The following is a 23,295-nucleotide window of genomic DNA, read 5'->3' as shown; positions in this document are numbered from 1 at the left end:
TTATGGCGCGCCTTTCTGATTCAGTTGTTTTTGTCACTGACGACGATACCTGAACCTACCTGAACCTACCTAGTTAAATACGTCAGATCGAGTCTTGCAACGCAGTACTACAAAGTCTCATACTAAACTAAACTAAACTAAACTCCGGTGTATGGTAAACCACAAAGCCATCCATCGATACCCTTTGTGTCTTTCACACACGCTCCAGCAACAAACACACAAGCAAACAACGTCCCTCTAAAATGCCATATAAACATTATTAGACCCAGAGTAAAGTGTCTGAATCGACTAGTGTAGTCCTAACTATGGAACTAAAACAGAATGGTATCTTGATCTTCTTCTAATGAAACTTGATGATGTTTCCTTCTTCGTTCGGCTTTCCATCTTTGCCTTTACGACCCCGCCCACTTCTATCTACCCAGTATGTCCTTTGGTTGCGTGTCGTTGTATTTCAATGCCTCCTTGCTTTCCCTTTCACGGAAAGATTATTAGAGAATCTTGGGACACACGATGGGTCAAATACCCCCACCCGATGGATGAACGAATCCTCCCTCATAGCGGTTGTTGACATAATCTCTGGGGAACGGCATTACTTGCTCCTTACTCCAGACTTTCCTGACTTCCACTACCACCACCACCACCACCACCACCACCGCCACCACCAATACTAATATTCGAAACCTTTCTCCTCAGCGACCTAAAGCTCATTATGGAGCTCTTCCTAGCCAAATTCGGTGTCCTGTTTCCCTGGCTCGCCCAACTCGGTGACCTCAACGGAGGAGGAGGACCAAGAGGACCAAGAGGGCCAATGGGAATGGAGCCACAAGGACTGCTCCTCGGAGTCGTTCCGGCCGTGATCATCCTCCGACGGGGAGGTGGTGGACTGGACCCGAGAACCTCGACAAGGCTCATCACCTCGGTTGCGCCTTCAGTATCGTCGTCGTCGCCGACAAGAACGAAGGTGTCGTCAAAAGTGTCGTCGTCATCATCAGAGACATTAGAAGGTTCATCCACCTAGGAGTACCTCTTGCTCTTGTGACTGCCTTTGCCGCTGCCGCTCTCGTTGCTGCTTTCCACGACCCTGTCTAGGGTTTTGGCTCGTTCTGCCAAGGGGGCAGTTTCCCTGTGTTTTGGAATCGGAATAAATTAGCTCGGTGTTCCACTTTGTATGGTTGGTCGTTCGTTCGGTCGTTGTTTCATGGCAGTTTGGTTGCGTTGTGTTGCATTTTGGACATGGATGGATGGCAAGGCCGCCCCTTTGGACCCCTTAAACGTCTTCGGCGTGTGTCTTTTTGGGGTTTTGGGTCCGTAGGTGAGACAGGCGTGTAGTAACAGTGAAGTGTAACAGATAAGGATATAATGAAACCACACCACGACCTCTCGCGAAGCTAGTGTAAGCAAAAAGAAACTCCAAAGCGTTGAAACACAATAGCCCCCGGTCCCCTGAATTTTTCTTTGCCCTGCCCAATACTTTTGCTTTCACACATAAGCCTGCCCAAAAAAGAAACATAATCATCACACCATCGCCCAAAAAAAAGGCAACATCACACATCAAACAAGGTCAAAACAAACATCAACATCACAAACATCACGCATCGCACAAGAAACACTCACATCAAACCCCCCAAAACCACTCTCCCTACCGCTCCCACCTCCGCCCTCACCCCTGCTCGACTCTGCTCCTCAAACTCTTTGATGACTCCCTGAACAATAATCTTGCGGATCTTGGCGTCCGCCTTGGTAAACAACTCGGCCACTGTGCCGTTGCACTGGCTGGGCGTGGGTACCAGTGATAGCAGCCTCGTATAAGTGTCGATTAAAACGTCACACAATGTCGCAAAAGTTTCGAAAAAGTCCGGATCAAACGGTAGGTTAGGCGTTAGTAAGTGTGTGTACTCCTCTCCTGGAAGCAGCTCGGTTTGCTCGGCTGGCGAGAAGGATATGGGTGCTGGGGAATTGGCGGATGATGTTGTTGGCTGTGCGGTCTGACCCGAGGATGGGGCGCCAGCAATGGTGGACGCTGTTGTCGAGGGGGCGGTTGATGCTGCTGAGGTTGACGAGGGAATGCCGCTGCTACTTGTTGATGTCGTCTTATCTGTCGAAGTGGAAGTGTTTCCCGCGCCCGAATTCGTGGTGGTGGTGGTGAGCATAGACTCGTCAAAAGTACCCGTGTGGGAGGGGACGGATTCAAGAGCGTAACCAAAGTCGTTAGGATCGTTGCCGTTCGCTGTCGGTGGTGGGATGGGCATCGCTGGGGTGCTGGATCCGTTCACGGTGGTGCTGCTACTGCCTCCTCCCATGCCAGTCGCACTACTTGCTCGTCTTGTTTTGGCGCTGGGCGTAGCTCGTCGGAACATTTGCGGGATGCGGGCCCGTGATAGGGAACTGGCTGAGGCTGTGCCATTTTCCGAGTGTAGCTGTTGGAAGGTTTCGAACTCAGCTAGGAGGTGGTTCAGACTTCGCAAAAAGTCGGTAGGGTTGTTGCAGACGAGATCGAGAACGGTGGGTAGGGAGAGACCCAAGAGAAGGTAGTTGGTTGCTCTTCTGCCCAACTTGGTGCTGTTGAAATAAGGCATCTTTTGTAAGTCGGGTTTGTCAAAGAGGATCGTGTTGAACCAGTAGATACGGCCTTCGTGACTGCGCAAAAGAAAAAGGAGACATGGTTAGCATATGATGAGAGCTCTTTGACAGCGTGGGTGGGGAGATGTACGCTTTCCGCAGATAATCCAAGGTCGATATCCTCTTGTTCGCCGTCTCTTGTATACGCGCGTGCACCTCGCCCAGCTCGCTTTGGGGCCCGGGAGCCACCATAGCGGGAGGCGCTAACTGTGTGGTGCTGGGCCCGAAGCCATTCACCGGCGTGGGCGTGCTGCGGCTCAACATCCTCGAGAAGTTGACAGTCTCGGTGGTGGCAGACGGCGGGGGGCGTACGGCGTCGGTCAGTCGCGAGGCGGCCAGCGCAATGCCGGGGACGGGCGGGATCGAGTTGGAGCTGAAGGAGCTGTGGCTGGTGGTGCCGACGGGTTGAAGGGACGGTTTTCGGGATCGACTCGTCACTGCTGCGGCTCCGCTGCCAGGGCCATTTCCCCCTGGGGCTCCGGATGTCGATAGGGACGAAGCGGCGCGGCGATGTCGGTGGATGAGGGACGAAAGGGACGACTTGCGACCGAATGAAGGCTGGCGATCGCGATTCTCGCGTTCTTGGGTGTTGGGATCTTTAGGGTCCTTGTGGAGGACCTTGTGCTGGCGGGGATCTGGTAGACCAGCGGCGCTATTCCCGTTGGTGCTGGCGCTAGCCTGGCTAATGCTGGGCCTGGCGGCTGTGATTGGCGAGTGCTGCGCTGCACTGGGTGATGATGATGGAGGTGGTGGTATTGACGGCGGTAGTGGTGGTTGCCCCCGTGCATGTGCCTGTGCCTGAACGGGTCCCTGGCCCTGCACCCCTGACGGCGAGGGAGCTGGAATTGGAATTGGATTCCACTTGGCGTCTCCGCCAGCAGCAGCAGCAGCAGCAGCAGCGCCCGAACTGGTCCCCGGTCGCGGTCGCGATCTCCCAGACGACGGGCTATTATTCCAGGGAGATTTGGGCGATTTGCTGGGGACCGGGGGAGGAGCATCTGTCCCACTTCCAGGAGGAGGAGGAGATGAAGGATCGATCATGTCGTTATCGCCATTGCCACTGCCCTTGCCCTTGCTCCTTCTTCTTTTCCCTCCTTCTTCTCCTTCTTCCCCCCCAAAAAGAGGCAATGTCGTCGGACTGGTTCGCTGCATGTCTCACACGTTATTTTGCTGATCGAATATTGGCAATTGTCATTGACCTGTCAGCGCACCAGGGGCTCGAGCTTCCTCTCCGCTGCGCATCCCCGCAAGCTAAGGTATCCTCGGCAGGCCACATTCGATGCTGTGGATATCCAGAAAGACGACGTCGTTCGTTCACATGGGATACCTATTCGAGGTGTCGCAGGTTCTGAGAAGAGACAAGATATGATTGCCCACAACCCACGGGGTCCCGACTCGATATAAAATGCCTCCAAAAAAAAAAAAGCTATTACCATCAAAGACTGGGCCCAAGCTCTGACGACAACCACGACAAAACGGGAGTGCGACCTTTTCCTGTCCGTTTGTCCGCCTGATCGCAAATCAGCAGCCGCCAGCCGCAGAAGTCCGAGGAATGGGAGCAACGGAATCCCGGTTACCGCCCGTCAGAGACATTAATCGCCCGGCTGCTCGTGGCAATTCGATGAGAGCATTGGCCGGCAAACGAAAGATCTCCTGGGACTTTTAGACAGCCAAGCTGAGACTTTTCGTCCCAAGAAGCTCGTGATAAACATTGCCAGTGGCCTACAATTCAATCGTTGAGAAATAAAAAAATAAACGTCTCTGGCGAGCCCAACAGTGGTGCCCTTTCCGGCAAGCTGAATGGAATGTAGAACATTGACAACAACTGTTGGCAACTTGAACAAGGAATTGGACCCTGAAAAGGAGCCTCCAATAGTTCACCACTCAAATGGGCAAACACAGCATGCTGCTGAATGGAAGGAACCGATCGGGTCGCTGTTTGGGCCGCAGTTAAGTTGTTGGGCGGGAAGGACGGAACAAGCGCCGTACAATTTAACTTGCAAACAAACTGTCGCTCAAGGACCAGAACAATGCGTTTATTGACGCGGCACGAGACTAATACGCCCACCCACGCATAATGACAAAAGCGGTGAAATAAATAAACAAACCTTGGTTTCTGTCACGTATATTCATAAAGTGTTACCATGTGGCCTCACCATTTTTTGTCCATGAATAAGTGGGGGAGGGGCAGATTAGAAAGAGGGGGGCAACAAAAGGGGTAGGACTGATAGGGTATCATTGGTCTTATTCAGGTACCTACTGATCAACACAGCTTCCTCGTGACAACGCCTTCTCTCCTTCATCACGTTTCAGGAACACCCTTCTTTTAATCACTAATCACTGAACTCATTCCTTACGAGCCTCAGCAAACCGTTCTTGGATTAACTTTTATTTTTTGAAACCCTTCAAGTATCCCTTCTTGTACTAGGTACCACAAAACAGGATAACCTAGTTCAAGCCATCACAGCCCAACACCATCTCATAAACTACCGGTGTTTACAACCCAACCCACGGCAAAAGGGACATTATTAACTCACCACATTCATCCCAAACCCAAACAATCCAAACACCAACAATGGCCCCCTCCGACCCCGTTAATCCCCCGGGTACCCCCGCCCCCTCCCTTCTCGAAGGCCGTCTCTGGGTCGACGGCTGCTTCGACTTCTTCCACCACGGCCACGCCGGCGCCGTCGTGCAGGCCCGCCAACTCGGCACCGAGCTGTACGTCGGCGTGCACTCGGACGAAGCCATCCTCGAGAACAAGGGGCCCACAGTCATGACGCTGCGCGAGCGTCTGCTCGCCACCGACGCCTGCCGGTGGGTGACCAAGTCGGTCGCCTATGCGCCCTACGTCACGCAGCTGGACTGGATCAGCCATTTCGGGTGCAAGTACGTGGTGCACGGGGACGACATCACGTCCGACAGCTCGGGCGAGGATTGCTACCGGTTTGTGAAAGCGGCGAATCGGTTCAAGGTGGTTAAGCGCACGCCGAGTATCAGCACCACGGATTTGGTGGGGAGGATGCTGTTGTGCACGCGGACGCATTTCATCAAGGATTTGGAAAAGATGTTGGAAGGGGAGGAAGGGAATGGGACGGCGGAGGAGAAGAAGAAGGTTGGGGAGGAGATGAAGGAGAGGATCCGGCTGTACGCGACGGACGAGACGGCCAAGAACCCCGGGGCGAATGTGTGGTTTTGGAAGGGGGAGGAGAAGAAGAAGAAGAAGGATGAGGGCAAGGAGGAGAAGGGGGTGTTTAGGGAGTTGTTTGGGGGGATTGGACCCAAGCCGGGGCAGAGGGTTGTTTATGTGGATGGAGGGTTTGATTTGTTCTCGAGCGGACATATTGAGTTCCTGAGGCTGGTGACGCAGAAGGAGGAGGAGCTGGCGCGTCAGGAGGGGTGGTATTCGCAGCAGGCGATTGACGAGAGGAAAGGCAAGGGTGCGGATTACGGTCCGGCATTTGTGGTGGCTGGTGTTCATGATGACGAGGTCATCAACCGCGAAAAGGGCGTGAACTATCCCATCATGAACGTCTTTGAGCGTGGTCTCTGCGTTTTGCAGTGCAAGGTATGTTTTCATCAAACAGAGTCGTCAAGAGATTGATGCTGACATTTGCTACAGTACATCAACGCCGTCGTTTTCGGCGCTCCCTTCAAGCCAACCAAGGGCTATCTCACCTCTCTTCCCTGGGGCACTCCTGATGCGGTCTACCACGGTCCGACCTCGTTCATGCCGCACACCGAAGACGTGTACGCGGTTCCTAAGGAGATGGGCATCTACAAGGAGATTGGCCAACACGAGTACAAGGACGTGAATGCCGGCACCATCGTCCAGAGAATCATGAAGAGCAGGGATCTCTATGAGGCTCGCCAGAAGGCCAAGGGCATGAAGGCCGACATCGAGGCCGCCCACCGGGAGCGCGAGTTGCTGGAGGAGGAGCAGAGGAAGAAAGAGGAGGCCATCGCCGCGCAAAAGGAGTAGAGACGCCGTACGCGCTACACAAACCATCGGCATCCGGAGCAAGGGCAAATCTCGACAACGGACTTGGATAGACCGAGTCACGGAGATGTAATACGATAGACGGCTTTTAATATGCCAGGGAATGCTTATGAGACACGAGCATCATAAACGGTGTCAACGAGGAGTGGACGAAGCTAGACTAGTACTACGTAATGATAGAGGAGGCTTGAATCATTCAAAAAAGCAAACGCTTGGAAAGTTCATCAGATCGTATTCAATAAGAGTCATCAAGGGTGATGCGCGAAGATTTACCCCGGCACCACTTCAGAGCTTGACTCTATTATTGTGTTTCTCATCACCTGAACTTGTGAAGCCCCCCAGATCGTAGCAGATGCTTTTACGTTTGTGCCAGCCAAGACAATGTGACATGATCGGATGAACGGGTTGGGGACTTCCCGCGAAGTCTAGAGTTTCAAAAGATGTCCATCCAAACCACGTCGCATGTCCAGGTCAGAACAAAGCGAAGAAAGCAAAGATGGGAAAGAAATGGGTTGTTGTGAAGCAACCCCCCTCGCACCAAGAATAAGCCCCGTCGAGTAACTTCGCCCCTGCTTCCCCGAAGAGAAACAAGAGCGAGCAATCGCATATCTGTGGTATCATGACGAAACCTCTCGAGCCACCGTCAAAACGCCCCAAGTCCGGACCACCCAAGCGGCTGAACCCGCCATCGATCCCAGCTCCCCAGATCAGGCATCAAACTCGTCACCCGAGGCGCGGACTCATATCTTTGTCCATGTGGTCCCCGAGCTCGAAGTATGACACCCTCACCGGAGAAGCAGACGAGGCCGACTTTGGTGTGACGGGCAGGGCTGAGCAAGACAGACGAGGAACTGGGCGGCCGAGATCAGCCGCAGTGCTTCTATGGCGGCGCGTTTCCGCAATCCGTTCGCAAGCGAACGAATGTCCGGGGACTTTCTCCCAAAGCTCAAGGAAATGAAAGAAGCGCGCAAAAAAAAGCGTCATCTCTCCGTGTGGAAGCTTCGAATAGCGATTTGTCGGACGAGGGGGAGTTGCTTGGAGAGGAGAAGAAAAGGGAAAAGTGTGGTTTGCGGTCCCGAAATTTTCTTAAAAATGGCACTCGCGGCGGGGGGTGGGTCTTTGTGGTTCAAGGTGGAGCTGATTGTCCAATCAGCAGTGAGGACTGGTCGATGAGTGTTGCTGAGCCACGGTGCAGTGTGAACCTAGTGACTGGTCACTGCACACCACCAAAGGCAGCAGCGCCAGGCAACCTAACGGCAGGCAACGGCAGGCAACTTGGAGTCGGGTTGCAGCCTCTCTCCAAACTTTCTGCCGGCTGGCTGGCGTGTGTGCATCCATCCATCCCACTATCAAAGCGCGACCCGACCCGCGACTTGGATTCCATCATACCTCAGCCAGCAGCAATACCTGTCGCTGCTGCTTAGTAGTTTTACCGAACCGTCTTTCGAAGCGGTTCTATCTCAACAACCGATACATAAGAAGCTGCTTTGCGCCATTGCACAGCTTCAGACCCTGTAGCAACAGACGAACGGCTTTTTATCACGACCACAACATACGATACGCGCGACAGCTCTATACTGCCCAGCTCGAGTCTCACGACTCCCAGCACAAGCCAAACATGGCTGGTCTTTTCGGTTCCGCCGCCGCATCCGCGAGCAACACCCTCGGCGATCTCAAGCAGGATGTCGAGCTCGGCCAACCCCCCGAGGACAGCATCAGCGACCTTGCCTTCAACCCCAATCCCGCCGACCAGAAGGACTTCCTCGCCGTAGCCAGCTGGGACAAGAAGACACGCATTTACGAGATCTTGAGTAATGGTCAAGGTCAGGGACAGGCCATGATTGAGCATGATGCCCCCGTTTTCTCTTGCGATTTCTTCAAGGTATGTTTGCCTCGGTTGGCTTGGTAGTCCGACAAAACACTGACATGCACCTCTCCCAACAGGACGGCACAAAGGTCATCTCCGCCGGCGCCGACAAGGCCGCCAAGGTTCTCGATTTGGCCACCGGTCAGTCGATGCAGGTCGCTGCCCACGATATGCCCATCAAGTGCGTTCGCTACTTCGAGGCCAATGGCACGCCCATGGCGGTGACAGGTGGTTGGGACAAGCAGATCAAGTACTGGGATTTCCGCTCCGCGAATCCGGCCGCCACGGTGCAGGCCCAGGAGCGCGTTTATACCATGGATGTGCGCGACAACTTGCTCGTGGTCGGAACCGCTGATCGCTATATCAACGTGATCAACCTGAAGGACCCCGGCAAGTTCTACAAGACAATGCAGAGCCCTCTTAAATGGCAGACTCGTGTGGTCAGCTGCTTCAACGATTCTCAGGGCTTTGCTATCGGCTCGATCGAGGGTAGATGCGCCATTCAATATGTGGAGGACAAGGATTCTGCGTACGTCTTCACCTCCCCCTTTACTATCCCATCTGCCGGACACGCCGACTAACAAACTTCTTATTCCAGCTCCAACTTCTCTTTCAAGTGCCACCGCGACCCCGCCCAAGGCAACACCACGGCCGTCCACGCTGTCAACGACATCTCCTTCCACCCCCAACACGGCACCTTCAGCACAGCCGGTAGCGACGGCACCTTCCACTTCTGGGACAAGGACGCCAAGCACCGTCTCAAGGGTTACCCCAACGTCGGCGGCAGCATCACCTCGACAACGTTCAACAAGACCGGCAGCATCTTTGCCTACGCCATTAGTTATGACTGGAGCAAGGGCTACCAAGGCAACTCGCCCACGTACCCGACCAAGGTCATGCTTCACCCAGTACAGCAGGACGAGTGCAAGCCCCGTCCGAGCGTTAAGAAGAGGTAGGGGCATAACTTGACGACGGCGAACAGGGATAGAAGAAAATGGAAACTGCATGTAAGACGCACAAGGAGCTACGAAGAGTGATGTGGAAAGTTGGCTATCCGGAGTATCTGGATAAGGAAAGGGTGCTTCATCTCCTTTCTAGACTAGGGACCAAAAATAAATAGGGACAAAGCATGGAGGAGGTCATGTTATAGTAGTGTGGAAACGGCCGAAGAGACGGTACGAAAGTGATGGATGACAAGAATCAACGATACCAGAGGTCTACACGGCAAGGAACGAAGGGAAGAGGAAGCAAGCAGCAGCGCGACTTCTTTTATGAATTTGGTAGTTTAGGCAGTTAGGTTAATCAATGGGTTTCAAGTGTAACGAGTAGAGATTGACTGAGCTATATTTCAGATCCGTGAACATGTCTTCCATTTTTCCATGTCGTGATTGATGACGGACTGAATATACACGAGTGTCCATCAAGGTAGCAATCTGATTGAAATTTGACGTAACTAAACACCAGAAACTCAAATAGAGACTCTCCGACTAACGTGCTATGTTCGTTGACCTTTGTATCTCGCACCGAAAACCTTAAAGATGGTAAGTAGTGTATCAAGCCCGTTCAAGCCACCATGACTTCATAGTCACTGGGGACTCTTCACTCGACCACGACGATTCAGTTATTGCCATAGATCAGCTCGTTCTTGTTACTTGTATTTTTTTTTTCTTTTTTTCTCATTCGTTTAAGAGCCCATCCATGAAAAGCACCGAGCTTCATTCGTTTCTCAAATCCCCACAGACAGTCGAGTCTGTGCCGTCGGTTCATGACAGACAATTTGACCTTCGATGACATCATTGACATCACCAGACACTCAGACCCCCTATCAACAACCAATGTTCTAGTTGATTGTCCCCTCGTGTTTCGTCGTGTTCCGCTGTGTTTACACTAATACGAAACTGGACTCTCGAATCATGAAACGAGAAGCAAAAGCCACATACGACAGCGAGGAGTGTTCTAGAACATGCAATACCTCTACCTTCACCTCTAATATACCTAACTTAACTTAATCTAACCTAACCTAACCTAACTTTGTTTCTGCCTTGGTACTCTTGTACACTACACTACCTCTCCCTTTCCCTCTCTTGTACACTACTGCGTACACTACCTACATGACTTTTATCCGATTCTCCAATCCTCAAATCTACAAATCCACAAATTGGACTTGGAATTAACTACAGCATCACGCCTACTTGATTCCCCAGCGTTTACTACAGTATGTCCCGTTACATGAATGAAGCTAAAAGCACCTATATCGAGTGGCATTGCAAGCAAAGTACACTCACTATGTACTATATACCCAAGTCTAGGGCATGAACCACACTGCACACACTGCACAAGCTGCGACGCGAACAAACTCTCCCCTCCCGTTAAGACCACCTCTAGGTACGTAACAGTTACCAGGTACCTACCTACCTACCCAACATCGGAATCGGCACTCCCAAATCGTAACCGGAACCCCGGCCCCGTCCATGAAAGCTCCCACCAATTCAGTTCCCCGACGAGGCTTGACTTAACGAGCGGCATGTTCAAAGTTGACGTAGGCGTTGAATGTCCGGTACGTAGCCTAGGTAGTCTGGACCTCTTTGCGAGGCTTTGGGGTTTGGTAGATACCAGGTAAGTAGGTAAGTAAGTAGGTAATTTAGTAGGTAAACATGTGACTTGATTATATGAACAGGCAAAGCGAGCATGTGATCCTGGTATATATTACACACATACATACATACGTACATACGTACATACATACATACGTACATACATACATACATACATACATATCGGACCCGGGGATTGTGGAGACCTGACAGGAGATAGGAGACAGGAGGCACTGGAGGTTGATGTCGTGCATTTTGAACATAAGTTGCTTATCGGTTCTGGGGTAAGGGGGGGGGGGGGGGGGGGGGGGGGGGGTCTACTTAATATGGTTTGGTTTGCTAGGAACGAGTAAAGATGGTAAGAATGAGGGGATTCGGAAGATAATTGTCGAGACTTGTGAATATGCCAAGATTGCATGTTAGCAGTGTGACGGAAATGTATGTGAATGACATTGGACTGGCATTATGACAGGTAAACCTGTAATCAAGAAAACAAGCGCAAGTATCACTGTCCGTCACGGACGTAAAAACATGTGAAAAATTGTTAAATGATGATGAATTTCGAGGCTCTAGCCTTTCTCAATTCCGTTATCGAGTCAGCGAGCCCACGAGTGATTCGCTCGTAGGGTAGTAAGTAATAACTATCCAAAAGACAGACAAGACTGCTTGAGACGTTGTCGCCAGTCTTCCACCTATCGTGACAAGGAAAGAAGACAGTAAGAAAACAATCAAAGGACCCAAAACACCTGCTCCGCCCAAAACCAAACAACAAGAGACCCAGTCGTGTACATAGAGGTACTCATATGCAAAAAAAGGAAACCCATGACCATGTGTCAAACCCATTACCGCTCGCTCCAGTGATCAAAAACTCAATGAAATCTTCTCGCGTTTAGTGGAGAGAGAGAGAGAGAGAACATCAAGCTTTGGAGCCACCTTTAGCACGAGCGCCAAACACATCCTCCACCATACCACTCCACAGATCCCTAATCATACCCTGGCTACCAGCCTGCTCCTCTTGCGCCTTAGCCTCGTCGCGCGCAATGTCACGGACGAAGCCCAGGCTAACCCAGTCAGCACCAGTCCAGTTGTCCAAGTCGACAACCTCCTGGCTGAGCGAGGCGGGGAGCACCTGGCCGGGCTTGTTGGCGACGACGGCGACAGCGGGCTTGCTGGCCATCAGGTCAGCGTCACCCTCAGAGGCGACCTCGCCGCGCTGCTCGGGTTTTAGCTCGTCAAAGAGCGGCATGCGCTGCACCGTGGGGGGAGGAGGGGTCTTGTTGTCTGGGAGCAGGGGGACACGAATGGTGTCAAAGTAGGTGGGGTGGAAAGCAGAGGCATGGCTGGATTCTGTGGCGGCAAGGTTGGGAAGGACGACGGCGTCGATGCCGTTGGCGAAGAAGGAGGGGTTGATGGAGGCGTTGGTAGGGGCCGAGGTGCGGAAGCCTTGCATCAGGGGAACCTTGCGAGGGGTACGGGCCTGGTGGGATTTGTTAGTCTCATGGTTATTCACATTGAGTTTGGTGGTGTGGACGGGAGTGAACGGGACGTTGGTGAGAGAGCATTTCCCGAATTGGGTGCTTATGCTGCAAGGACGGGAAGATGATAGGAGATAATGGTTCGATTATCTGATAGGTGCCGTGTGGTGAGGGAAGTCCGCAATTGGAGACCATGGTCCAAGGAAATGTGGCAGTGTCATGTAGATGGAGGGGCAGAGGTGGAAAAGGAGCAATGAGGAGAGAAACAAAGGGGGAGGGAACTTACATCAAGACTCTCAGTCCTGCTGACGTTGCTGGTGGCATTGAGGATAAAGCTGGGCTTGGCAACAGCAGGAGATGTGCTCAAAGACCTGGTGAGTTTTGTGACGGGAGCCGCGATTCTCGACATGACTGATGTTGTTGTTGTGGTTGGTTGTGTGGTGTTGATATGTATTACACAGTATGAATGATTTCCCGATTCGGAAAGCTGTGTCGAGTGCTTCACCGGATGGCTATTTGATGTCCAAGAGGTGCGAGGATTGAGAGTATGAAAGGACAGAGACAGAAGATGAGTCGAGAGGAGAGAGATGGCTGGTATTTGAGTTCAGAGTTGATTGAACAAGGGGGCTGACGAGATGTTGAGGATGTTGGGGACTGAAGCTGGGGGAGAGAAGCAGTCGATATAAGTCGAGGCCGGGAACGGACCTCCGGGACCCTCACTCGAGAGATCTGGGCAGACCAAAGCCAATCTGAGGAGAACACTCACTGACAGGGGGGAGGGGGGGTACAAAAGATGTCAAGAAAGAAAGGAGGGGACAGGGAAGCTTGGAGTTGGCGGCATGCATGATTGCAGCAATGGGGATTCGACTTTGATCTGCGTGAAGAGTTCACAGGTTGACTCGTGCGTTGTTGTTGTTGGAGACGACTGCCGCCGCTCGACAACAAACCGGCACATCGCTCTTGCATCCCCATACTACATACTGTATGGTACAGCTCGCCATACAGGTCCAATGCCACCCCCTCCTGCGATTGGGTGTTTCTGTGGCGATTGATAAGTTGACCGTCCCATCACTTCCAAGTCCCAAAGTCCCCAGACTACGGACCCCTCTTTCTTATGTAAGTGATGGTCGGAGGCCTGGGGACGAGGACATGGTGTTTGATTGGCACCATGTCTGCACTAGACATGGCGACGTTGGAGGTTGCCAGGGTTACAATGTTTATCATGGCCTTGATCGTCCGTTTTGGTGTTTTTAGTCCCAGCATCTCGCAGCATCCCGAGATGGAATGGGCAGAGGACCGAAAGGTCCATGCTAGGGGAGGGGGGGTCCGCTGTATGAGCCGATGACGACGTAGATGCGAGTGCGCAATCCCGAGTATTCTCGAGCGTCAAACAGCCCATGGCTGCAGCTTTGTGTTCCCGCGGCCTTCCATTCTTCCTCTGCCCCGAGTTTCACAGGTTTGACTGACCCGGATCGCCACCATTTCGGGCATCCGGATACCTAGCAGTGACTGACACGCACAATGACTACTTACCAAAGCCCCAGGTTTTGGAGCCGGTGAGATGGTCGTCTTGGGGGGGGGTGTTGCACTGGAGTTTGTGGAGTTCGCACCCAGGCAGTATCGTTGCTGGACACCAAGCATCCCGAACCCACCCTTTCCTCGTACGGCCACGACGGAACAGCCCCCAGCACCAGGGAGGAGGGGGGTCGGGGGGTTCGTGAGTTGCCTTCCAACCAAGTCACAAGATCTCAACGACTTGTGATCCAGATGCCAGATTCGCACTTGCCTGCCAGTTGCCTTACCGAGCTTGGCGGGCTGTCTGCCGTGTGTTCCTGAGACAGTGGGGAAGTCTGGGGGGAAAGTGCGACCCTGAACAGCTATGTAGGAAGCTTTGACAGGGGGTGGCCCAGCTGCTCAACAAGAGTTGGGAAGCTTGGGCCATCAAGGTTCCGCTTCCATTCTGGCAACGCACAGCACCCCGCGACTGGAGGCGGTCAGTCCGTTGTCGGTCTTCCATGGTGAGTGAGGCTTCGCTCAATTCCACTTTCTCCCACAACACTTTCGCCCCCCCCGCGGGCCCGACACAGCGCCGTTCAGTTCCAAGACCACAAGCGAAAGCAACACCAGAGCTGTCCAGACCATTGGTTACCAGCACCAGGCTTGATCCGGCTAGCTGGTCAACAACTTTTGACAGCACGTGGGCAATCCGTGAATCGCATCTCATCTGTCAGTCTGTCACTGGTGCGCTTGGTGCGCTAGGTACGGACAGTGACTGGGTACGTCACAGCTCACGGATGGCCCGGCTGATGTATATTCGACGGATGGAGGGGTTTTCTCCATGTCCTGCGTGCATGTCTCGAGGCGGTAAGCTTGTGCAGCAGTTGAGTCAGTCTTCTTCCTTTCTGACAATCATGTTTCCGGGGGCTGGAGAGGTGGATGGATGGTCGTGTGCTGGAGACAGACCAGTTCCAGTTGGGACAAGCGAGCTGCTTGCCGATCTTTGCTGTTCGTCTTGGACACTGGGGATACCCTCACTTCAGAGTCATGGCCTCAATCAGACACAAGATCTTGTGATCTCGATATTACAAATCTTGCCAGATCCGAGACGTATTTCAAATAAACTTTGTGGTTCAATCTGATACCGCAGGGTCATCGACTTGCCTATCAGAGAGAGAGGTAGGCCAGTCGAAGCCTCATGGAATTAACCTTATTCTGTTCCATGCAGGTAAGCCGTGCGTCCAAGATCACAGAATTCTCATCACTTGGGAATCAGCCACTTGTTGCCTCTTGGATATCTATCCTAGCTCTGATTTGTGTTTTTGAAACTTTCCTGGAAGTCGTTTGCTGCTTTCGGCCCTTTGCCCAGCCTGCGCCGTGTAAGCTGGACGCCAGGGCAGTTCTGATCCCGGCGCCCTTTACCAATCAATCTTTATCAGCCACTCACGTATCAGGAACTGTGTACGCACATCACAGCCTCGCTTCGGACCGCACCTTGTCTAAGACGTACGTTCGAAAAGGGATAGACTTCGCATCCTCAACAATACGACCTTCTGGGTTGTTTGCCGCTGAGAGACAGCTCAACACTAGGCCACGGCCGTCCGCGGAACTTTTGACTCGCCCCTCTATATGTGTCCTCCGGGCTTCTTCCACTACGATAAGAACACCAGCCACGTTGAATCCTTTTGCTACCCTTTTGGACAGTGACCTGTCTCAAAGCATACAAACTAACACAAAGGGAAAGAAGACTAGGCGCATAATTATTAGTGTCAGGTTATTGACGGCCGGGCGTCAGAAAAGCCATCTTCTCCCAAGAAAGCGCCATTCACGACTGAGGATGCCCTCCCCCTCATTATTATCATCTGTGGGGTATGTAGCTGTCGACCTGTCACTTCTTTGACAGTTCCACTTACACTACCACCACATCGGTCCTTGCCGTGATTCCAAAACAATGCAACGAGGGACTACCGGCACTTGATGGCGAATGTGTGATACATTATGGGCTGCCGCTGCATTCACGTTCGGAATTGGAATCGTTTACTCGAACGTCGACGAGACATTTTCAGATAATGACAGAATTTTTTTCTTATTGACATCGAAGGTGGACCTCGTCCTAACTAATATCACATCGAACACATTCACCACTGGTTTGCATCCATTGCAGAACCTCACTGTGACGAAAGACCATAAGAAAAAAAAAGAAAAAAAGGAAAAGAAAAAAGAGAGAACCCGGACAACGAGCCAGATGTGAAGCGTTCAATTGATGGCCAAAAAATCCGAGCATCATCATACAGTTCCAAAGCTCTACGCGAACGCTTGAAGCGACACCAAGTAAACTGTCCCATCAACATTTGACGCTGGAGGACCATATCAAGGCAATCTACCATACAAATGTTTCTCTAACGACTATTCTATACACTGGCACGTTTACTTCGCATCATGATTTCTCTAGGAAACGGAACTACTCCTGTCATCATAACTCGGTCAACACTCCGCGTTTTATCACAGTGTTCCCCAGATGATACTTATTACCCAACATTCATCTCAACAGCGGTACCTTTGTTAAACTAACCAATCCATCAATCTTCTATTCTTTGTGACAATATACGCACACACATTATTACACTTCGTGTATACACGTTTCAACGCCCCTGATGTAGATATACCATAAAAATCAGGGGTTAATCATCAACTTTCAGGTAAATCAGGCATAATAATCTGTGAATATACAGCCCGAAAATGTACATTTCATATCCGCCATAATAAGTGGAAGAGACATGCTACTACCCCGAAGTAGGTACTCAGCTGCCAGTTCGATTTCTCTGACGCCCTGCATGCTTCTTTCTAACCTTTCTTTTCGAGAAGCGCTGGACTGGAGAGGGGTGGAGACATTCGAAATCGCCGTCTTGCATACCTACAGTTTCAGGTGGACATGAATGTTGCAGTATCCTATGCCTGATTTCCCTGAAAGTTGAAAATCAACCCCCCCGCGAGTTTACCTATACAGTAATCAAGATCCTACCTGACTGAACTGCACCAAACGCCTATATACCCATCGCATCATCACCGCCTCTTCACCTATAAGTTTCCTTCTCCCCTCGCCCAACCTCCTCCGGAAGGCCCGGAAGGCCATCCCAGACGCGGACATACAGGTGACAATTATGCGATTCTCCATCATGGCTACCAAACACCGCTCTTTGTCTTGTTTCATATACTACCAAACAAAAAAATGGAAATAAGGCAAGCAACAACAGTGTCAAGTGACCGTGACATGTGATGATGTTCCATGGCGATCGACCTTTGGATAGTGGATTGTAGAGTATAACTGTGAGCTTGACCTTGATGAGGGGATCTGGGTAGGTAGCATGTTGTCAATGTTGTCAATGTGGGCTAGACAGTTTCACCGAGACGGTCCCGAGAGAAATTCAAAGACTGGGTGCCAGTTGGTCATCACAAACTCCAACAAAGAGGGGATTTTGGTGTCATGTTGCGATATTTACTCTCCCATTGACTACTCGCTCAGTTCAGTTGCTGTAAGAGCATGCGATTCCATTTGCTTTAGATGGTTCGTCAAGATTCGCAGCCGCCCAAATCCAATTGGACACGACATCAACATAACAGGATGTGCACACTGAGATGGCCCCTTTCTTGGTAAGTGCACTCACACGACACGCCTAGTGAAGAGAGTTCCCCCCCCCCCCCCCCCCCCCCCCCCCCCCACCCGCCGCGTTTCTTGCATCCAACTATGAAGCTTTTACATGGCAGTAGTTTCATCAAACATCTTCGATGGAGGTATAGAAGAGGTGCAAATCTGGGATGATCGCCTTCCGGTAATCCTGAGAAAAGGATGTCAGTACTTGTCACGGAGTGAATGGTTGGAATAGCCTTACCTTCTCAAGATCCTTCATCATCTGATAAGTCGAAAGGGTCAACTTCGTCACTTCTTCCTCCGCCTTTTCAACCTCCTCTTCGATAGCCTCCTCATACTTGGTCAACATATCCCGCTCATCGCTCTTGTCAGCTTCGAGTGCCTTTCCAGCGTCTCCGCTCGCCCCAGGCAGATCATCACCCTCACCATCCACCTTCTTCCCGCTCTTGCCTGTGTTTAAATCTTCAACCTCCTTCAAAACGTTCTCCAAAACCCTCTCCATCTCCTTCTCACTCTCCACCCACTCCCTCCACAGCCCCTCCAATTCCATTTCTGCCTTCACCAACTTTTTTTCAACTTTCTTCACCAAGTCGCTGATCACATGCTTTTCGCTCCTCATTACACCATCACTCCCGCGCTGATCAGAGCGAATAACAAACTCGGACAACGGCAGTGAGAGCCTGGAGGCGCGCTTCTCGACGTCTTGGAGAAATTTCTCTTCGGAGGAGCCAATGCCGTCGTCGAGCTTTTTGATAACGAGGGAGTGCGCTTTGGTGAGGGAGGTGAGCGCGTGGGAGTGGAGATTCGTGGCGGCTGTTAGGTAGTGGGCTGTTGGTGGGGGTAGGATTGCTGTCAGTGTATTTGGTCTTGGAAATCGCAAAGGGGTAAAGAGTGGCTAATTACGTACCTCGGAGCTCGGCGAGCATGTCTTCAGTTTCAGAGGAGGGTTTGCTTTCTTTGACAGGGGATTCACGTTTTCTTTTGCGGGTTTGGACTGTTGGCTGCTGCTGCTGCTGCTGCTGCTGCTGTTTTAGAGGAGGAGGAGGAGGAACGCGGATGTAATCTGATTTCCTTTCATGTGGTTTATGCTGCGGCTTTTGCTTCGCAGGCTGGGTTTCCTCTCCAAAGGCGGCTTGGAGCTTCTTGAAGAATGGGGCAATGGTGGTTTGGGGCCGGGAGTGAAGATCGACCTTTGCAGGCTCAGGTGTCGGCTTTCGCTTCTTCTGTGGGCGAGAAAAGAGACGCTCCTTGAAGGTTTGAGCTGGCTTTGGCTGAGGAGCAGAAGGGCGCGAGGACGAAGCATTGTCGGTCACCCTCTTGTTGTTGGCTAGCCTGGGAGAAGTACGCTGCTGCTGCCGCTTGGTACCATTAGGCAAGGGCTCGTTTGGTCGGCGCTTTGGGGGTGGTGGCCCCATGACGGTGTTTGGGGCGTTTTTGGAGCGCAGCATTGTTGAAATGATGCTCCCAAGATGGAGGAACTCTGGGAAGGGTGGATGATGTTGGGTTTTGGTTTATGGTTTCCGCCAACAGCGATCGGAGCCTTCGACATTGCCCGAAAAGCGTGGCGAAGGCAGAAGGAGACACGCAAGAGAAAGGATTCAATTGAATCGTGAGAAGAATGCTGTGTGGCACTGCCTCTGAAACCCGCCGCACGCACAGATTCTCCAGAAGTGCAGATAATTCCAGAGGAGGAAGTCACGAAGGGGAGCACTTGCCATCCTGAAGACCATGTACTTGATGTGTACCCACACACACACCTTCCATCAACGTGCTCTTTGCAAGAGTACTTAACAATTCTTTCTTGGATCAAATTACTCACTCAGAAGGAAAAGAATAAAAAATGGGAAGGCACAAAGAACTTATTGGATATCCAACCGTCAATGTTCTCGGCCGATCGTCGTGACCATCCCCCCTGCACCTTCAATGAATTTGCTCATTCTGTCTCCGTTCAGGCTGGTCTTCTTGTACGTGATCCCCATTCGATCGTAAATATTCCCTGTTTCCCCATCATTAGTTCTGCTATGCGCTGAGGCTAAGACCAATCCCTCCTCTTCATATTCTAGATCCGTGATGTTTTCTTCGTGGATTACCAGCAGACAAGGCGAGAAGTCCCCGTCGGTGGGTGGCCCGTCACTTACTAAATTTGACATTTGTCCCGAATATGACCCGGGCAACCACGGCCGTTCCGATGTCGAAAGGCTCGCTTTCCGTCATTTGCTCGCCAGACCATACACCCCTTTTCACGTAGCCCTTCAACGCGAGTGTGATTTCTCTGTTTATCCCCTCCCTGGGAACGCCGTTTCTCGTTGTGACAGATGATTCGGCATAAATCAGAACCTGTGCCAAATATGCAATTTTCCTTGAACTTGAAGAAGGAACTCTGATCGGACTCGACCAAAACCACCCCAGTACAGCTCCACGTCCCCGAAGTGATAAAACGGTCTCACGTGAAGGACCCAGCCCCGTGAGATCAACCCGTCAAGCGTATGGGATGATGTCACGAAAAAGCGTACAAACATTCTTGGATATAGCATGGAGTGAATCCGAGGGGGCATTGAGTCCATTGTGCCCTAGAGCCGCATTGACTCCCTTTCACTGTCTTCAACAAAGTTCCGGATAATAAACAGGGAATCGATGAAGACAAATCTGTGTCTAAGCTGTCGAGGAACGTCATTGTCTTTCGGAATGTTTAGGGCAGCTCTTCCAGCGGGGTTTTGGTTCGGAGTTCCTCAGGGTTACTCGATAAAAGCTTCAGGCTGTACTTTTCAGTGGTCACGGCCCAAGTGTGACCCCGAGTAACGTCTTGAAGACCAGACAATGCCGGGGAATTTTAGGTGCGTACGAGGCGAGGTAAAAGCAGTTCAAATAGCTCGCCAACATCAATGAGTCGGGTTGGAAGTCTGCTGCCGCCAGGATTTCCTGCTGGCGTCAAGGGACTAGGAGAATCACATGAAGTTTGGGTATGGAGGCAGTCGTGAAGCCATGACTTCACCAGTCCCAGGATTTCGGGTGCGCTAGTCAGATGGTCGACTTTGTAGATCCAACGAGCACAGCAGTGACCTTTGCCCACCAATCAGTATCGAACAAGAACTCTGTTGCCCAAAGTATACGAGATAATACGACGTTGACAAGAAACCTACGTTGTAGCCTAGTCCGTGGAGTTCCACCTACCACGATACTTACCTCTACTACATACGTAGTCTAGAACGGGCGATGTCATGTAACTCATAGTGCATACAGATCCATAGATGAATCCTTCAGTACACATTCCCCCGAAACTTGATGATTATCACAGCGGCAAAAGCGGTGACGTGGTAGCGCTTCGGCCAACACTCGGTCGCTTTCTGGTCGTGCTCGGGCGGTGCGTTCGTCGAGACAGGTGCTTCAGTTGCCAGTCTATAAGAGCTAGCTTCCCATCCCGCTGTCAATCCATATCTCTCTATCTATCTGTCTGTCACTTCCTATCCATCCAGACCACAGACAACCATACAGCACCCACTCCATCTCCAATATGCATCTCAAACTGAGCCTCTCTCTCCTCACTGCCACCGCCTGGCTTGCCTCGGCAGGACCCATCTCTCCGCGACGGTTCGACAGCGGCAAATGCAACAGCGCTGACCTGGGTTGCAACGTCTTGACGAGCTCGGGGTCCCTCAACACCCCCATCGAGACGGTCCCAATCAACATAGCCACCATTGACGGGCACGACTACTACATCACCGGCTCCGAGGCCGAACGCATGCAGATCATGACCGACCTGCTAGATCTGCCCGCTGAGGAATTTGCGGCGAAATGGGCCAGCAAGTACCGCGGGCCAACCACCGATGACATCTAGACGACCCCTTAGCCGAGCGCCGCCAGCACCCTTACCTACTTTAGCCAACAACAACAACGGCTAAGCCTTGGTATCTTTCGCTGGTGGCGTTGACGCTGTAAGGGAACTGGTGGTAGGTAAGCAAAGCAGTAACGCAAGTAGAAAGCGACCTGCCCTGACTCTATAAGCAGTGAAGAGCGGGGTGTAGGGTTGTTGGGTTGATGACATATTCGCTCCACTCTGCGCGTGTTGAGTGGTGATAGGTTACCAACTTGGTGGTTTTGCTGTTGCGTGTTAGACCTGTAGCTGGGTAGGTAGTTTATGAGATGAATGAAAGCATACCTTTGGCTTCTTTGAAAATATCATCACTCGATATGTTAGAGGTATGCTGAATTTCGCTCAAAAGGACCGATAGATCATTTCCAGTTGTTAAGATACCAAGTTCCCTAAGAAGCCTGCGGTTAGGTTACAGTTAGACCCAGCTCATGAACCAACGAAAAATTCACTGTTGCTTACCTCTCATCCAATAACCGTCGTCCCGACCAGTTCAAGTGGGATATTTCGCTATAAATGTTCATGGAAGATTGAGGTGTGAGAGACGTGCACCTATTGCAGAGTAGGCATCCAACTTAGCAGGAAGGATTACCGTACACGACGCAAGTATACCCTAAGTAAGCCCACCTCCCCCGCCCTCAAGCCGCCCTGCCTATATCAACACTGGTCCGAATTCAACCTGCGCAACTCCGAGGACTTCCAAGCTTCATCATGGGATCAAGTCCACCAGCGACCGAAGCCAAGCCCTTGAATACCCCCATCCGAACAGCACAACCCAACAACATGGTCTACACCGACGACAAAGGCGTCCAACACAGCATATACCTCCCGCAAGGCACCTTGCACACGGCCTCAGAACACCTACAAAACAAGCGATGGGACGAGCTTGCCAAGTTCGAGCCGTACAGTAAGTACCTCTACACTCACTGCTAGCGTACTACCTCTCCCCTTTTGACATTGACTAAACCCAATGGATTTCCTCTTGTAGCGAATCAGGGATATACCGAGGACGATTTTAGGGCATTTAGAGAGATGAACATGAAACAAGGACAAGAAGAGTAAATGCTGTAGGGTAGGTAGGTAGATAGGTAGGTATGGAAAGGTACTACATAGGTCGTCATCTAGAGAGGGACGGACTTCGTTCACCGAAGAACAATAACCTCTTGGCTTTTGTTATGAACGCGGAGGGAGGTGGGCAAAAGGGAAAGTTTCGTGAAGCAACAAAGCTTTTGTTGCAAGTGCGATGACAGCTGTGAAATGAAGAGACCCTGTTGCCTGGGAGGAACCGTGAGGGATAGAGTTGACTACTACCCTCAATCTTTGTACTTAACTGCAGCCACTGGACTACTGTTCAAGGAGAGACGAATAACCGTTATTATCGAGGTAATAGGAGGGTTCTCTATAACGCGCCGTAAGATGAGAGGGATCTATGTACCTAGCTGCGGCAATGGCTTGGGAACGACTCGCTTGAAAGATGAAATCCTAAAGTTCTTATCCGTGGCGGGAGCCGGTATAGGCCGAGTCTCAACGGAGGAGTGAACAGGCCGAACGTGTGGGTTGGGAGCACTTGACTCGGGCTGTTTTACTTCATCTCCATATGTCTGTTCACCACATGTTCCTATAAGACTTCTTTCTCCCTCTGCCCGCTTGCGAGATTCCATCCCATACACGTCGCCTTGCTGAATATCTTTCTCCGCGTCTGAGATTCCTAGGTAACTAACCGTCA

General features: G+C 51.6%; 8 protein-coding genes across 8 annotated transcripts; 4 read left to right on the top strand and 4 right to left on the bottom strand.

The window, feature by feature from the left end:
* Positions 1–1,140: 1,140 nt before the first annotated feature.
* On the bottom strand, positions 1,141–4,059 carry B0T23DRAFT_37709 (uncharacterized protein). The gene is made up of 2 exons (XM_062837007.1): positions 2,711–4,059; positions 1,141–2,637 (listed from the first exon to the last, which is right to left on the bottom strand). The coding sequence occupies exons 1-2, from the start codon at positions 3,769–3,771 to the stop codon at positions 1,611–1,613; spliced, it is 2,088 nt and encodes a 695-aa protein (XP_062697835.1). The 5' UTR covers positions 3,772–4,059; the 3' UTR covers positions 1,141–1,610.
* A 1,135-nt stretch (positions 4,060–5,194) lies between these two features.
* On the top strand, positions 5,195–6,601 carry B0T23DRAFT_309027 (uncharacterized protein; the record flags this gene model as incomplete). The annotated part of the gene is made up of 2 exons (XM_062834499.1): positions 5,195–6,187; positions 6,242–6,601. The coding sequence occupies 2 exons, from the start codon at positions 5,195–5,197 to the stop codon at positions 6,599–6,601; spliced, it is 1,353 nt and encodes a 450-aa protein (XP_062697834.1).
* Positions 6,602–7,911: 1,310 nt separating this feature from the next.
* B0T23DRAFT_351195 (Poly(A)+ RNA export protein) lies at positions 7,912–9,873 on the top strand. Its single transcript, XM_062836071.1, has 3 exons — positions 7,912–8,501; positions 8,564–9,015; positions 9,085–9,873. Exons 1-3 carry the CDS (start codon positions 8,238–8,240, stop codon positions 9,440–9,442), a joined length of 1,074 nt encoding a protein of 357 aa, XP_062697833.1. The 5' UTR covers positions 7,912–8,237; the 3' UTR covers positions 9,443–9,873.
* Positions 9,874–11,621: 1,748 nt separating this feature from the next.
* Positions 11,622–12,863, bottom strand: B0T23DRAFT_371773 (uncharacterized protein). The gene has a single exon (XM_062836667.1). It carries the CDS (start codon positions 12,528–12,530, stop codon positions 11,997–11,999), a length of 534 nt encoding a protein of 177 aa, XP_062697832.1. The 5' UTR covers positions 12,531–12,863; the 3' UTR covers positions 11,622–11,996.
* Positions 12,652–13,620, bottom strand: B0T23DRAFT_37658 (uncharacterized protein). The gene is made up of 2 exons (XM_062836974.1): positions 13,322–13,620; positions 12,652–13,146 (listed from the first exon to the last, which is right to left on the bottom strand). Exons 1-2 carry the CDS (start codon positions 13,398–13,400, stop codon positions 12,773–12,775), a joined length of 453 nt encoding a protein of 150 aa, XP_062697831.1. The 5' UTR covers positions 13,401–13,620; the 3' UTR covers positions 12,652–12,772.
* Positions 13,621–17,825: 4,205 nt separating this feature from the next.
* B0T23DRAFT_401666 (uncharacterized protein) lies at positions 17,826–19,149 on the bottom strand (the record flags this gene model as incomplete). Its single annotated transcript, XM_062838600.1, has 3 exons — positions 17,826–17,888; positions 17,943–18,529; positions 18,609–19,149. 3 exons carry the CDS (start codon positions 19,147–19,149, stop codon positions 17,826–17,828), a joined length of 1,191 nt encoding a protein of 396 aa, XP_062697830.1.
* Positions 19,150–21,212: 2,063 nt separating this feature from the next.
* Positions 21,213–21,536, top strand: B0T23DRAFT_425569 (uncharacterized protein; the record flags this gene model as incomplete). Its single annotated transcript, XM_062839919.1, has 1 exon — positions 21,213–21,536. One exon carries the CDS (start codon positions 21,213–21,215, stop codon positions 21,534–21,536), a length of 324 nt encoding a protein of 107 aa, XP_062697829.1.
* A 372-nt stretch (positions 21,537–21,908) lies between these two features.
* Positions 21,909–22,729, top strand: B0T23DRAFT_37419 (uncharacterized protein). Its single transcript, XM_062836837.1, has 2 exons — positions 21,909–22,476; positions 22,558–22,729. Exons 1-2 carry the CDS (start codon positions 22,281–22,283, stop codon positions 22,629–22,631), a joined length of 270 nt encoding a protein of 89 aa, XP_062697828.1. The 5' UTR covers positions 21,909–22,280; the 3' UTR covers positions 22,632–22,729.
* Positions 22,730–23,295: the final 566 nt, after the last annotated feature.

The sequence above is a fragment of the Neurospora hispaniola genome, assembly GCF_033458365.1.
Source record: "Neurospora hispaniola strain FGSC 10403 chromosome Unknown B0T23scaffold_1, whole genome shotgun sequence".
NCBI classification, from domain to species: Eukaryota; Fungi; Ascomycota; class Sordariomycetes; order Sordariales; family Sordariaceae; genus Neurospora; species Neurospora hispaniola.
The sequence above is the reverse complement of the archived record's forward strand: the minus strand, read 5'-3'. Positions and strand labels throughout refer to the sequence as shown.